Source organism: Colius striatus, chromosome 13 (assembly GCF_028858725.1).
Source record: "Colius striatus isolate bColStr4 chromosome 13, bColStr4.1.hap1, whole genome shotgun sequence".
In the NCBI taxonomy this organism is placed as follows: Eukaryota; Metazoa; Chordata; class Aves; order Coliiformes; family Coliidae; genus Colius; species Colius striatus.
In genome coordinates, this window is record NC_084771.1 from 6843713 (window position 1) to 6859581 (window position 15869).

The 15869-nt window shown below is 51.5% G+C and overlaps 1 protein-coding gene across 2 annotated transcripts; it reads left to right on the top strand.

Moving 5' to 3' along the window:
• Positions 1-428: 428 nt before the first annotated feature.
• LOC104550443 (G-protein coupled receptor 83) lies at positions 429-11663 on the top strand. 2 transcript variants are annotated; one of them, XM_062006507.1, is made up of 8 exons: positions 429-478; positions 1212-1337; positions 1728-1966; positions 3237-3319; positions 3424-4113; positions 4907-5032; positions 6276-6409; positions 9794-11663. In XM_062006507.1, the coding sequence occupies exons 5-8, from the start codon at positions 3730-3732 to the stop codon at positions 10365-10367; spliced, it is 1218 nt and encodes a 405-aa protein (XP_061862491.1). In that variant the 5' UTR covers positions 429-478; positions 1212-1337; positions 1728-1966; positions 3237-3319; positions 3424-3729; the 3' UTR covers positions 10368-11663. The 2 variants fall into 2 exon arrangements, with proteins under 2 accessions (XP_061862491.1, XP_061862490.1); XM_062006506.1 differs by having other exon boundaries at positions 1728-1827.
• The last annotated feature ends 4206 nt before the right edge of the window (positions 11664-15869 follow it).

Here is a 15869-nt window from a genome sequence, read left to right on the forward strand (position 1 = left end):
TTTTGAGGGTCTATTAAAGCGTGTGCGAACCTGGGGGACAGAGCTCAGTCAAATGCTGATCGCTAACCCGCGCTGTCTCCAGCCGCGTGTGCGGGAGTCCCCGCGCGTTCCCAGGGAGAGGCGGCTGCGGCCACCGGCACCGCCTCGGTCAGGAACGACGGACCCCGTGTTTTTAAGGACACCCCCAGGGAGACATCTCTCCCTCCCTCCCCCAGGCTGCCGGTGCAGCACCGGCTGTCTCAAGCCCCGCGGGCGGGGGCGGTCCGGACCCCCAGCACGGAGTGCACGCGGGGGATGTGCGGGAGCGGGGGGGGTTGAGTAGCGGCCGTGACGGGGCTTTTCATGAATGGAGCTGAGCCCCCGCCCCCCGGCCCGCCCCCCCCGCGGCTCCGTGCCCGCGCGGCTGCACGTGCCCGCGCTCCCGTCCCGTCCCGTCGGGTGCCGTCGGGGGTCCCGGCGCAGCCGCTGCCGCCCGCGGGTAAGTGACCGTCTTTCTCTCCGCGGGCGTTTTGCCGGGGTGGGCGCCGTCCGGGATGCCCCTGTGAACCGCGACCCCCATCCCGGGCTCCGTCCGGCCGCGGTCCTCCGCAGCTCCGGGGCCGGCGGGAGCGTTCAGCCGTCCGCGGGGACCTGGCGCGGGGAGAAGTTGCGTCGAGGTGGGCTGTTCCTCGCTGGTCCTTCGGGTTGTATGGAGTTACGAGCACCGCGGGGTCGGCTCTTGCTGCGTGGAACCGTGTGTGGTATTTCCACCCATCGCGAAAACCTGCGTTTAAACACCCCCTCCCTCAGGAAAAGAGGTGAGGTCTCTCTGCTGCACCTACGGTCTTGTCCGAGCAGCAGCCAGTGCCGAGAGCCTCAACAGCTGCTGACAGCAATGTTTTACAGAAAGACCCGAGGAGAAATTCTGCATTAGAAAATCAGGTTACAGCTCCATCACGTTCAGCTGTTCCGTTCAACCTGGGGTCCCCAGGGCAGTGGGCACAGCACCAAGCCTGCTGAGCTCAAGGAGCACCTGAACAAGGTAGCGTTAGGTAGTCCTGGAAGGAGCAGGGAGTTGGATTCAATGATTCTTCCAACTCCAGAAACTGTGATTCTATAACTTGTTCCTGGAAAGAGCAAGGTTCAGCTGTGCAGTGGGTCAGGGCAGCCACCAATCCAGCTGGAAACACTGTTCATTTTCAGATGCATGAGCTTTTTGTTTGATTGTACAGGGACCTGGACACAGGCACAGGAGAAATGGCTGCAAGCAGTAAAGAAGAAGAGATGTCTCCAGCACCCACATTTAAGGCCCTGGTACCCCAATCACTGTGAGCTACTCCAGAGTACAGATCCTACAGGTAGTCCTTGAGAAATGGCATCCTCAAACATACTGGCACTGGGGAAAACCTGTTTGGCTTTTAAAAATTGAATAATCTGTACCAGGCTGCTTCTTGCTGTCCACCAGTCTGAAGCATACAGACTGCACATCTGGTTTGACCTATGCATTATAGCAGTGTCTTGAAACTTGGTCTTGTCTTGTGGCAGCAAGTATGAGTTCCACATGAGAACCTTATGTAAACTGATGCAGGGGAGGAAATCAGTGATTTCACCTGTCACACCACATATGGCATCCTCCCCAAGCTCAGTGTTAGCATTTTAGTGGAGCATGAATATTGTAGCTGTGTTTATTCAAAGGTCAAATTGGTTAATCTGGAGCTGACTGAAGTCATATGTTTTTTGTTACACAGGTGTCACATTAGCCTTAGGTCCCTCTCACTGCTCACTGAGAGCCACCATGCACCATGAAGAATGGCGTCTTCAGTACATACCACAGCAGACAATGAAGAGGTGGGAGTCCTGCACACCTTACCCAGGCATGGGATAAACCTTGCAGGTCTCTTAATGTCCTCAGTGGAGTGGAGAGCTTGTCTGCTCTCTCACGCCAGAAGCCCAGAGTGATGTAGTTCTGGATTCTCTCATTACCTGTGTAAGCATTAAGTCCACTCTCACCCATGTAGAGCTCCTAGTCACAGAGGTATTTTGCTGCAATGAGTCATGTGTACCAACCATCTGTTTCAAACAAGGTGAATGAACCCTTTTCCTGGTTTAAGCTCTGCTCCCAGTTTCATGGCAGCTCCTCAGGTTCATATCTTCTCCGAGAGTCAGACTGGGCCCTGGACTATGGCCTGGTGCTTTCAGTTCTGCCAGGACTCGGAGAGCAACAGGGAGATTAATTGCTTTGCTGGATTAGAGCTGCCTTGCTCTAGCAGAACATACAAGTGTTGTCACACTCTCTGTCCTACCCAGGCTTCTCTCACTCCGAAATTTGCCCAGGAAACAGCCATTGTCTCTTTTTGAGAGCGTCCTGGATGACTCCTCCTTCCTCCCTCCTCACCAAGTGGCTTTAACATCCACTGGCTTATGAGATGCATCCTCTTGTAGGTCCTCTGGTATTCCTGACACTCCCTGAAGTAAGCAGACAAGCCAAAGTGGATTGCAGAATGGGAATCTGTGGGTACAAACACACCCAGTCCCAATCCCCTTGCTTCTGTCTGAAGAGTTGATCCCTGACTCATAGTGTTTGCAGCTGAGGCCACTGCCATGACTGAGCGGTGGGTTGGAGGTCTGCTGAATGTGGGATGCAGGACAGCTGTGTGGCTGGGGTGAGCTGGTGCCAGGGAGCCTTTCAGAGCTCCAAAGGCTCTGCTTATTAATCCCTCACGCTGCGTGAGGCCCATTGATTTGTGCACACAGCCACAGGGCTTGATGGGAAAGGCACATACCAAACAAACCAGGGCGAACCTTCTCCTCCCACTTGTAGCTTATCAGTAAACACTGGTGTGTGTGGTTAATAGGTTCTACCTAACAGCAATAGATCAATGCAATCTGAAATTGCCAGAAGTAGCTACAAATGGCTACAGGTAAAGGTGAGCAAGTGGAGGGTTTTGTCTTGAGGGAATTGTGCTGCTGTGTGTAGCACTATGTGTTGGTTTGTTTGTACATGGTGTGGGTGGCCTCTCGCTGAGTTCTGTGCCTCTGCTGCCAAGTCTAACACTCTGTTCTCACTGAAACCGAAGCACTGGAAGCAGAATTCAGCTGTTGTTTGGAGGAGAAAATATGAGATAGACTAAAGTCAGTTTCTGATGTGATTCCGGGTTCTGAATTGCTTTAGGACAATTGCTGGGGTTAGATGCAGACAAAACTTACTTCTGCTCTTAAAAATGATCCCCAATGTCTCTGCCTTTACATTTCAACAGAACAAAACTAAGTGTTTTGAAGTAGAGGATGAAAGAACCAACAGTGCAGCCTCCTGTGGAACTTGGAGGAAAAATGGACTCAGGTGAGAACAAAGAACAACAAACTGAGATGGGATTAAAACAGTTTCAAACCTCATCTGAGGTTTTCCTACATTTTTTGCATGTTATAACTAGTTCTTCTTTCCAGCCCACCTGTGGAGCTATTGCCATTCTTGATACATGAAGGGGTTGAGATTGTGTGGTCCCAAACCAACCTCTTCCCGAGTGCCCGCTGGAACTGCTCCCCGGTGCTGCCTCTGCCCCTGGGGAAAGCCATCACACCTTAGAGGCTCCTTCCAGCTTCCCGTGTTAAGGTGGAGTTTGTAATGGCAGCTGCATCTTCACCAGCTTCCCAGAGCACCAGGCAGATGAAGCTGATGGATCACTTGCTGTGTCAGCTGGAGCTGTGATCCCAGTGCCTGGAGCCTGGAGGAAGGCTCAGGCTAAATCCACCATGCCTCGCTTACTGCTTCAGTCATACAAGTCACAGATGGTGGGGTTTCTTGAGGAGTTTGATCATTACTCTTCCTTGGCCAAACTCATCTCCATTTACCAAGCAACCAACAGGACCACCTTCAACTGGACAGACAGCCGCATTGTTGAGTGGGAGAAGTTTGCTGAGCTAGCTAAATACGAGCCTGAATCCCAGAAACCAACAGTGAAAGCTCTCCTGATCATGGCATACTCCATCATCATCATCATGTCTCTCTTTGGGAACATGCTGGTGTGCCACGTGGTGCTGAAGAACAAAAGGATGCACTCAGCCACCAGCCTTTTCATTGTCAACCTGGCAGTGTCTGACATTATGATCACTCTGCTCAACACGCCTTTTACCCTGGTAAGTGTCCCGCTGTGCTGTCCCGTCAGCCAGGAGGGGAGTCTCTCACCAGAAAGCCCCATGTGGTGTTCACACTTGCTCTGTGCATGCTCTTCTAGCACTGAGGTGTGAACCCAGCACAGGCAAGTCTAATAGACAACTCTGCCAGGCAAGTGAAACACCATTCAGCAGCCTGTGAGCTCTCTTTGTGCTGTTAGACTCTCCTAAAGGACTCTAAAGTCTCCCCAAGTATGCCACCAGACCACAGCTAGAGCTTCTTGGGGAATGCAGAGTAAGAACCCAGATGAACGTGTACTTTTAATGTGCATGCAGGAGAGCACTAGAGAGTCACACTTAACACTTAGTGTGTCAACACAGGTCGAATGCCAGTCATACTCAGGTGACTGGAAGAAGGTAGTCAAGCTTTTCAGAGCTGCAGTTGAGTAAAGTCGTAGTGAAAGCTCTCCACATCTGAAGGGGGGTTGTGTGACCAAACCTGGGCCTACTTTTTCCAAATGTGGTTGTTGGAATAATTAAAAGGTTATTTAACTGCTGTTCACAAAGGCTGTTTATACAAGCAGCCCAGGAGGGCTGCAACAGCACCACTCTTTTGGTCTGGGGGTTTTGACCTTATAAACCCTTATGCAAAGGTGTTTCAAAAGCCAACGTAGCTCATCTTCCTTTGGGCTTCAGGTGGAACTGCCCAGCCAGCTGGTCAAACCCTCTGTGCCAGCTCAGGTGTCATCCAAAGGGTCTCTCCATGGGTTTGCTTTCAATGCCTTTGCTGGCTGGTGAGGTCTGCTTTTCCCCCCAGGTTCGGTTTGTGAACAGCACGTGGGTGTTTGGGAAGGCCATGTGCCACGTCAGCCGCTTCGTGCAGTACTGCTCCCTCCACGTCTCCACGCTGACGCTCACAGCCATCGCCCTGGACCGGCACCAGGTCAAATACCACTCAGCCTCCTCCCAAAGCCCCCAGCCTTGGCTGACCTGTGGGTTCACAGTGCCTGAATCTTGGGAATTAACCCCATATCTAGTGAGAAGGCTCTGGAGATAAATTCTACGATGCTGCTTGTGTGTGAGGGATGGGAAGGCTCAATGGACTTCTGTAGGCTTCCAAGTACAGGATGGGAGGGAAAGCACAAAGTGCAGGATCACAGGTTACACAGGACACTCTGAGGATCTCAGTGGCAAAGGGTGAGGACACCCTTTTCTAGTAATTTGGAAAGAGCCAGGTCCAACCTAGTCCCCAGGTATGGCAGAGCAAGTTGATTCAAGAAGCTGTGTTTTACACAAGGGGTCCTGACAGACAGCAGAGCCAATGTGGGGTGCAAAGAGTTAGTGCACAGGGAGCATTTCCAAGCTCTTAAATTTGCCATCCAGAGCCCACAGAACACCGGTCTGTAGCGTCCTGAGCTCAAATTCCGATTTAGTTGTGTGTTCTTTTGCTCTTGTTTTCTCATTGGTCGTTTGCTGCATCATCAAGTTGCAGGACAGCTGGGGTAAAATGAGCTTCTGAGATTAAAGCCCCGTGGTATCAGTATGGGATTAATGCTGGGCCAGTATAAAGGGGAACAGCAGAGTGAGAAACCTCTGTGGGAAGTACTGGGAGGAGCCTGTGCCCCTGTGTGCTGCAGGCAGGCTGTGCCAGGGGCTCGCTGCAGTGCCAGGCTGGGAGGGAGAGGGCAGCCCAGGCCACGCACTCACCTCTGCCAACCTTCTCCTTTCCTGCACTTCCAGGTTTTATGAGCTCTTTATCTTTTCGTCTAACAAACCAGATTTCATAGAAGGTGAATTAATGCCTCAGAAGAGAGGTGGAGTTTTCAGCTCAAACAGGAGACATTTCTTTGTGTCATTCACATAGAATTAACAAACATATCCATAAGCAAAGAGACTTGTGTAGGTATCTTTTTTTTTTTCCTGCTGAAGGTAACCCACAATTTAAGGAAAATGGTCCTCACAGAACAAAATAGGGGGAAAAGTTTATTTCAAAGCACTTCTGAGCAGAAGACTCAAAAGTTCAATGTGTCCCCTTCTCCAGGTCACTGTAATAAGCAGGACATTTTCCTAATCACGGCTGTCATTTTCTTAATAGCCTTAGATCATGTCAGAAAATGCCTCTGCTGTGTGCATTGGTGAAGGGACTTTGCTGTATGATGAGAGTCACAGTGAGGTCTGTGTTGCAGGTCATCCTGAACCCGCTGAAGCAGAGGATGTCGCTGACAAAGGGAGCGCTGAGCGTCTCTGTTATCTGGCTGATGGCAACCTGTTTCTCCCTGCCTCATGCCATCTATCAAAAGCTTTTCCAGTATAACTACAGGTGAGTTTTTTTTTCCCCCTTCCAAACGAGCGTGGAGAGGTCCCACAGCCCCCTGTTACAGCCTCTCTCAGTGGTGTCTGGTGCTGGCATTAGCAAGACTACACAGAAAGAATGGGGAGGAGAGGACCACCTTTGGGAGTCAGCAAGGGCCATGAACTCGGATCTTCAAGACCACATACACTAATTTGTGCTTGAATTTCCTCCTTTTGGATTTATGAAGCCTTCCTTAAAGGCTGAGGCTCCTCTGCTTAATGTTGCATAAACAAGAAAAACAAAAGAGAAACCTCCACCTCTTCCTCTGCAGCAAAGGGCTGGTGAGAGGAATGATGCTTCCACAGCTAAGTGAAGTCACCTCAGGGTGCTGCTTTGCCTTGTGCCATGGGAAAGGGAGCTCTTTACTTGGCTGAGCACAACAACTGGAGCTATTGAAAGGCGACAAAGTGGGATTCCACATCCACATGAGGACCAAGGAAGTATCAGAAAGAAGTGAAGGTTCTGATCTAGAGGGGAAAAAAAGGGAAAGAAAAAACAAAGCTTCTCCTGTCTCCCTTCCACTTGTTCTTGTGGTGGCATTCGTTGGTGAGTAGTCACCCTCTCTACCAGGGAGAACTAAAGAACCAAGAGTCTTGGGTTGGTTTGCCTTTGCAGTCTTTTGTTCCTTCATGGTACACAACCTGTTCTGTCACTCTTGTCCTCACTAGCCTGTGACATTGCTGTGACTCCTCCTGGCTAGAAAACAGCCCATGATGCTACCCAAGCTGGTGTGTGTCACGCTGCTGGGACCCGCATTCCATGGCAGTGCCGGGCTCCGGGCCAAGGGGATAATCTTGCAGGGAATGGTATTTTCAAACTGGGAGTGGCGTCCCAGGGAGGGGGAGAGGAGGCAGCGAGAGGCAACAGGAGGAAGGTTTCAATGTAGTTATTGAGCTTCTGTGTAAAGGACAAACACCCTTCTGCTCGTGGCACAGTTGCTTCCCTCCCATCAGCACAGCAGGGAGAGAGGCTGCCCAGACGGGCTCTAACCGCTGTTGGTATGCGAGAGCTTCCACACCACAGGCATGTCATCTGAGGCTTTGCAGCTCTCCCTTACTGGTGCCTGTGATTGATCTGACTGAGAGATGCCTCTGAAGGGGATATAATATCCTCAACTGCTCAGACTTTGTAAACAGAGTGCCGGGTTACCCCTGTGCTCGCGTCGCAGCTGTGGCCGGGGTATCGCTGGGCAAATTGCTCATGAATGAACAAGCGCCGCTGTCGGTTCCACAGCACCTGCCTCTGCTCATCCCCCGGCACGGCCGCAGGAAGCCCAGCCTCACGCTGGCACGTGGCAGCTCAGCAGTGTCAGGGCTTCCAGGACAGGCTATTCACAGCCCTGCTCTCCATTGAACAAATGCTGCAGTTGGGATATTGCTCGTAAGGGCTTGTGTTGGGCCAGGAGCTCCTGAGGAGTCCCACCGGGGAGCTGTTGTGGTTCTGGGGACAGAAGAGCATCAAACCTCTCTGGCTGCAGTGCACAGCAGTCCGTGGTCACACGTGGATTTACCAAAACACGGCGTTCTTTCTGGTTTTGTGAGCATCTCCCACAGCTCTGCACCCCTCCTTTAGAGACAGAGGGAAGGGGCGAGCAAAGGCTACACACTGATTTTAGTTACCTGCAAGCTCTCTCTGCTGCCTGCTTTGTTCACAGGTGTTTTTACTCAAGCACCAAAGCTTCACCCTCTCCAGCAGTGAGCCAGATCCTGGTGAGAAGGCTGGGAATGCAGTTCAAAAAGGATGATTTTCCCTTCTGCATCAGTTTCTCTCTGGAGGCATGTCGCCAAAGCCATCCACAGCGGCCTTCAGTGCAGCTCTGCCCCTGTGCCCATCCTCATCCCTCCCACAGCCGTGTGCAGCCCCAGCTCGCAACCGCCTCTTTTCCAGCAGCCTGTGTTTGTGCCACAGAGCCAGCTGCAGAGGTTGAAAACAGGATGTTAAAGATGTTAATCAATACTGCAACAAATAATGACGAAGACTGAAGTCTGTGCTGGGTGCAGGTGAACAAGAAGACAAGGGTGGGAAAGGGCAATGTGGAATAAGAGAAAAAGAGAAGAAAAAGGGAAAGAAAGGCAAAAACATGCACTGTAAATACTTGTGAGTGCTCCTTTCTACTGATGTTTCCTCGCTTGAGTCATCTGCTGCAGGATGTGGAGGGGACATCAGCTGCGGGGGGCTGGAAGGTGTGGGCAGAGCATGGATCCTTGAGCAGGACAGATAGGGAAGGTGCTGTTAAAACAAACCATCTTGGATAGTGAAACCCAGTTCTTTTGTTAGCTCACCACCAGAAGTTCAGGATGAAGTTAAACTCGAGCTAAGTGACCAGGTTTTCTGACAATCATAGCTGTTCTAAGATGCAACGATGAGGTTTTAACAGCCAGTGTCCTGAGGAGCTGGTGGTGAGGGGATGCTCAGTGCTGGCTGTGCAGGGGGAGCGGTGTCTGCGAGGCTTTCACAGGGACCCCAGCAGCCCCCTCTCCTTCCCTCCACATGTCTTTGGCTTCCTGGCTGCTGCAGCAGCTTTCTGCTCCAGCGAAGGGGCCCTGTGTCTGCTGGGGAGCATGGGAGGGCACAGGGGCAAATCACCCCAGCAGAGACATGTCAGAGTCACTGCCATGGGCTGCAGCAGTGACCCCAGCACTGGCAGGACTCCCCTGTGTCCTGGAGCCATTGGGTCAGTGGTGCTTGGCCAGTTCACACAGCTCACGTGCACATCCTGGGCTGCATCTCTGGGTGGGCATGTTCAGGGAAACCTGGGTATTTTGTGTCCTTTTTACAGATCTGTAGGAGTTGCTTATGGAACTGGGAAAAAGCAGGAGTCAGGTAGGTCTTGTCTGCTGTGCTCTTTCCTCCTGCCCTGTGGTTTTGGGGAGGAGGAGACAGGCACTGCTGTGCCTCTGTGCCCAAGCACGTGGGCAAGTGGCAGATGCAGCCAGGCCAGCGCTTCTCTCACAGTAGCCCCTTTTATAAGAATGGACCATCAGGGGCAACTTCAGCCATATTAAGGGGACACGAGGGATTTGGTTAATTAAAATCAACTGCAGCTTTTAAGAGGAAACTCGTTTGTCTCTAAGAATTCCTTTTATCAAACACCACACCTTAAGGGGAAAGCAGATAATGATAGGCAGCAGCCAGTCTTAATCCTTGGTGAGATGCAGAGAGAACACTGTGAGTAGACATTCTGGGAAGCAGAGGTTTGACAGGCGGTTGTTTTGCTGAACTGAGCAATATCTGTCCCTCCTCTGTCTGTGGCTGTGGGTGATGTTGGAGCCCTGCTGTGGTTTGCCAAATTAGCAGCATCCATTGGCACAGCAATGACCTGCTAATGTATGTATTGCTTTGTTTTTCAAGAGAAGCCACTGTCCGGAGTTTGTGCCTCCCTGATTTTCCTGAGCCCGCAGAGCTGGTCTGGAAGTATCTGGACCTGTCTACCTTTCTCCTTCTTTACCTCCTGCCTCTGACCATCATCACCATCACCTACACGCGCTTGGCAAAGAAGCTGTGGCTCCGCAATGCCATCGGAGACATCACCACGCAGCAGTACATCACCCACCACAGGAACAAGAAGAAGAGCATCAAGATGCTGATGCTGGTGGTGGTGGTCTTTGCTGTCTGCTGGTTCCCTCTCAACTGCTACGTGGTGCTCATCTCCAGCCTCGGCATCAAGACAAAGAACTCCCTCTATTTCGCCCTGCACTGGTTCGCTATGAGCAGCACCTGCTACAACCCTTTCATCTACTGCTGGCTGAACGAGAGCTTCCGCTCGGAGCTCAGGTCCCTGCTCTGCATGTGCCAGAAGGTGTGTGAGGGCCGGGCCGAGGCGGTGCCAGGGCCGTCCCGCCGCGAGGCCTGGCTGGACCCCGCAGGGCCCGGGGCCGGCAGCGGCTGCACCGCGCACACCCGCACGGCCAACACCGGCCTGTGACCGCGGCCCGAGCGCAGCGGGCGGCACCCAGCCACAGAAAAGGGGACTCCCCGTTTCTCCTCAGGAAGCAATGCTGCTGCTCTGGTGTTTCACAACTGACTCCTGACTCGTGTCCCGGCAGCATCCCCTTTACTGGGGGCAGTGGGAGCAGAGACCCTCAAACACCTTCCCTGCGAGCCCACAGCTGCAGCTGGTCCCAGAGCCAGGTACGTGTGCAGGGGACATGGAGCCTCACAGACAGGGTGGTTTCTTTCAGAGTTTCCCCTGGTATTCCTAGCAGAGGGAGCAGGAGCCAGGTTTCTATCATTGCTCCTGCTGTCCCATGTCTCTGACCCATCTCTGCACTCGTGACACATTTCACACCACCAACAGATCACTGCAGGGCAACAGCAACGGGTCGGTTCCGACCTGTGGTTCCAGGATGGACGTGGACACCCAGGTCAGCTCAATCTGCACCGAGTTTAACCAGATCATTTTACCAAAACCTCCCAGCAGCAGAAAGGGTTGTTTTGCCTTCTCTGCTCCTCCTCCTCTCACTCCCTCTGCTCCAGCTCTGCCATCCATCCCTGTCCCCCCACCTCTATTGTCTAGAGCTACTGAGGTCTGTCCCCAGCAGAGAAGGGAGCAGAAACACACACTGGGCATCAGCCTCAGATGCCACTCAGACAAATGTAACCTATTGAGAATTCATATTTGGTTTTATTACAAATATATTCATTCAGGAAATAAACTTACACTGGCACTAAACAAAAGTCCACAAAATATTTCATCAGGGCTATAGCAAACACTGAAGAAGGAAATCATTCTCCATAATTACTAATTGCTATGAAAGAGTTTCACTTAAACAACAGAATTGACTCTGACTAAGAGGGAAGGTTTTGTTTACAGTCATGGGAAAAATATGGTTTAATTTACCTACGCTTGGGAGGCAGGAGAGAAAAAGGGATACAGAACAAAGGAGAGATTTAGTATGAGAGGAAAAAATACAGGAAAAAGAGACATTAAAGGCAAAAAGAAACCACCATTGTTACGTGGCTGAAGCAGTGGGTGGGCACTGTGGAGCAGGACCTGGAAGGACCCCCTGGCCTGGGCAGAGATACCCATTTTGCCATCATACCATCCCTCTTAAATTAAAATTGCACCAAGAGCAGAGAGGCTGAGCACCAAGGCCAGGCTGAGCTTGAGCAAGGGATGTCTCACTTGGAAAAGACAGACAAAAGGTTGGAAAAATATTTATTCTTTACTTCTCCACCCAGACTTTGGGCTAAGTAGTCATAAGTCCTTTGCAGGAATAAAGCTCTGTTTTGAACCCAAACAGTTCCTGAGTGCTGTGTCAAAACGTGATGCTGGTGACTGGTACGTGCTGCAGTGGTGACAGAGGGGCTCTGGGTCAGACCAGACAGGTGGCTGCTCTCTATCCTTAGACTTGAAATTCAAGGGCAAAAAAACCCAAAGTGCTTTGGATAAAAAATATTTGTTGTTGGTGTGGCCTCACCTTGAGAAGTGTGTGAAGTTCTGGGTCTTCCAATTTAAGAAGGCTGTGATGGTCCTTGAACACGTCTGGAGGAGGGCAGCCAAGTGGGTGAAAGGCTGGAGGTATGTCTAGGGAGGAGCAGCTGAGGCCTCTGAGCTTCAGTTGGTGAAAACTGCATGATGCTGTTCAGGGATCTGCTCAGGATCTGGATGGATCCTCTGAGAGCCTGAGGAGGAGACAGGGGGACCTGGATCACTGGCAGAGATGAGATGTGCTCACAGCACCTTCCTGGGGGTGATGAGACAGGCCAAAGAAGAGAAACTAAAAATGGACATATTTTTCCACCCATTTGTTCTGTGAGAAGGAACAGGGGAGGAAGGAGGGGAGGTCTTCACTTCCAGGCCACTTGACCCCACTCAGCCACATCCTCACACCTCGGGGGTTCCCTGCAGCATCTGCCTGAGAAGAAGCAGCAGAACATCAGGAGCAGCAGCAGAAATGACTGAATACACTATCCCTGAGGCACTTCACTTGCAAACTAACTGACACTGGCCTCTCTCTCCATAGACCAGGGGCTGTTTTCAGCTGAAAACCATCACTGTGAGATTTAAAAAAATGTTAAAAGCGTCTCTAATTAACGAGCACCACCTCATGTAATTATTAAGAGCAGCTGTCATTTGCCTTCTCACTGTTCCTCACCAACTTTCAGCCCTCAAACTACTGTGTATCCTGCTTTATTTTCATAGTGATTCTTCCCCATGGAAAGGTGAGTGCCAGCCCTGTGTATAGCAAGTTGTTCTTTGTGCCTTTCCACAGGCACACAAACCTCACACAGTTTCTAAAGAGACATTTCTTTCTGTGTTTTCTTTCAATGTACAGATTATATATTAGGCTTCTACAAAATAACCATAGCAACAACCCTAACACTGATATCTTCCATGAGAAACATTAAGCTATGGCTCTTGCTGAGATCCTGAAATGAAATCTACCTCGCTGTTGGCAAATTCTGGGGTATGAGCCAAGCTGGGGATTAAATTTCATCCCCAGGGCTGGTTTACAGGATAAGATGGATAGATAGACATTTTCTATAGTTTCTGGAGGCATTTGTCCAAGAATGCTGGTACAGACTGGCTGCTCAGAAGTAGACAGGTTTTTGGGAAGCGCCAGGCAAGCCTTGGAGTCATATCTGCCCATCATCCCTTCAATGGGAGAGCTGTTCTGGGAGCTCATCATGGCTAGTGACTGTGGGTGAAGCAGAAGTCTCTCTGAAGTCTCTTAACCTGCTGTTTCTTAGCTGGTTTTGTGGTAGATTTTTTTCCCCTTCCTTCCTGTCTTTAATTGGCTCCATAGTCTCCTTTTGGTTTTTTTTTTGTCCTCTGGAGGAATCAAAGACTTCATTCCAAAGAAGCAGGTCTCTCTCCCCACTCCCCTGATCTTCTGCTAATCCAAGTAGTCAGCTCTCTCTTGCTGTGAAAAATAGCCTGGCTGGTTTTCCTTGGATCTGTCAATCGTAGCATCTCGTCATTGCTGGATTTTTCTTCCCTAAATGGGCATGATGTAAGAGCTGACTGTGTTGCATCTTCGTAATGGCTTAGCTATCTAGACTAGTAATTATCAATGCCTGAATGAGATTCAGAGCCTTGCATGCTTTGCCCATTGCCTCAAGGTTCTTGTATCACTGGAGGATGCCCTGGCTAACACAGCAGCACTCTCTCAGCAGCAGCCAGGAAAACGATAGGATGCACAACATAAAAAAAGCAGATAACCTGAGCTCTGCTGTTTGCTTTGTCTGAGGGGCAAGAGATTGCTGAGTTGCGGGTGCGGGGCTTGCTGCAGCAGACCGAGGGCTCATCCACCCACGGGCTGCAGCAGAGATCTCGCCAATTCTGCTTTTGCTGCAACAAGTCAGGGGCTTAGCCAGCTCAGCAGGTAAATAGATGCTTAAACATCCATTAATTTGCCTTCAGACCCGCCGTTCACCTGTGGGAAGGGCTTCCTGAGCGGCACCGGAGGCAGCCGGTGTCTCAAATCAGCAGGATCACAGGAGAGCTTCCAAAACGCGGCATCGCTCCTCCCCCTCCCAGGCGGGCTGCACCGGTGGGTGCCCAGAGCCGTGCCCCGGGGCAGCGGGCAGTGGCACGGCCCGGGCTGTCCGCGCAGCTCCCTGGGGCCAGAGCGATGGAGAAGTCCCCCGGAGCCTGGCTGTCCGGGCAGCCCCGCGCTGCTCACGCTGCGGGCTGAGCCAGCGCTCCGCGCCCCCGGCGGCCGCGGCTCTGCTCTCCTCGGCAGCCTGTCCCTGGCAGGCAAAGCTCCAGGACGCAGGACCCCGCGGGTGGATTTGGAGGGCAGATTACTAAAACATCGAGTTACCAGAAGTCTGCTCCAGAGAAACTATTTGAGCACACAAATCAGTGTGCAAAGATTCAACGGAGACATGTCTGAGTGATTAACAACCCGGATTTATTAAGGTTAGCTCATGCCAAATGCATCTAACTGCCTTCAGCATAGCTGCTGATGAAGACGATAACAGAGAACACAGTGCAGGGGATACCTGAATTCCAGAGACAAATCCCCTTATATAGCCCCATCACATAATGAACAAAGAAACCACAAAATGCCAACTAGATTAATAAAAAGCAAGCTGAAGAAAAACCACAATGAGTCACAAAATTAGCTCAGGAAGGAGGAACAGAGTACAATTATCATCAGTTAGCTCTTCAAGTGGAAAACAGTACAGAGGGGCTGTCCAGAGCATGCTGAAAGAATGAATAGAAATGTCTTTGGTTAAATCCAGATCAGACCTTGGGAAGTTGGGGCATAGGTGGGTGAGCTTCAGAGACCATCCTCTTGCACTGAGATCTAAGCAGATTGGGTCATCCCCAGATCAGGGGAAGAAAAGAGAGGAAAAAGGCTGAAACTCACCCAGGAGGCTCCAATGCAAAGGGCACACCCAAAATGAGCACTTGGAAGAGGATGGGCGGCCAGCCTGTGCCATGGGCAGCAAAGGAGAGTCTCTCCCTCAAGTCAGGGCAGATGACTCTACCCTCTCACCGACTGAGGAGCAAACACACCCGCTTTCCTCGAGCTATTGCCTCCCATGCTGCAGTGGGAAGAAAAATGCTTCTGATCTCCCCAGATGCTGGAGGAAGCCCAAGCAGGAGCACTGACAGGGTAAGGGCAGGTCTGTCAGGCCAAGCACAATGCTACCAGCAGCAATGGGTTTAAAGCCCCAAGGCTTTTCCCAAAGCTGCCCTGTCCCACCAGTGCTCAGCAGTAATCCCTGCCCAAATTGCAGCCTATATTCCTGAACTGCTCCCCAGAGCTGCCTGTCCAAGCACTGCCAGTCACACACCTCTCTGACCCCGCTGTGCTGGCTGTGCCCAGTGGCTCTGCCAGAGCCAAGGTCACTGCCCAGGTGTGCTGGCAGCGCAGTGTTTGGGGTGTCTGCCTTGGCAGAGGTCTGCCACTGGGGTGACTGGCTGATGGCAGGAGGCAGGGGCCCTGGGGCAGGTCACGAGACACGGCTCAGCTCGATGCTCCCAGTGGCACTGGGCCACAGGTGCCAGCAGCTGGGGGGCTGTGATCTGACACGGCTGAGAGGGGGATCTGCAACGCCTGTGCCCTGTGTGCTGCCTGAGCAAACCCACCCTTAGCAGCTACTGGAAATCTGCCCAGACATCAAAGCAAAAGCACTTCTTGCCCTGCTCTACTCCTGCCCCCCACTCAGTATTTTTTCCTTTGCCACCATAATAAGGGTTAAAGTGATGCATTTGGCTCTTGTAATGATGTTTGGCTCTCCCAAGAGCCCATATTGGCTCATAATGCCTTGTTCAGCAATGCCAAATCACATGAGGACATTGCCCTTGGCAATGAGCTGTCAATGAAGAGCAGTTGTCACTTACCAGAGGTGGGAAGGAAAAAGCCAGTAATAACAAAAAAAGCCCCAAAACCCAACAGGCTGAGTCCTGTAGAAACCATGTATCTGATTTTACAACACAATAGTCTGTCACTTGAAGAGAGTTTTCCAT

Coding starts and splice junctions, on each gene's coding strand:
- LOC104550443 (XM_062006507.1), top strand. CDS start 3,730: ATGCCTCGCTTACTGCTTCAGTCATACAAGTCACAGATGGTGGGGTTT. Junction 4,114..4,906: donor TCAACACGCCTTTTACCCTG/GTAAGTGTCCCG, acceptor TTTTCCCCCCAG/GTTCGGTTTGTGAACAGCAC. Junction 6,410..9,793: donor CTTTTCCAGTATAACTACAG/GTGAGTTTTTTT, acceptor TTGTTTTTCAAG/AGAAGCCACTGTCCGGAGTT.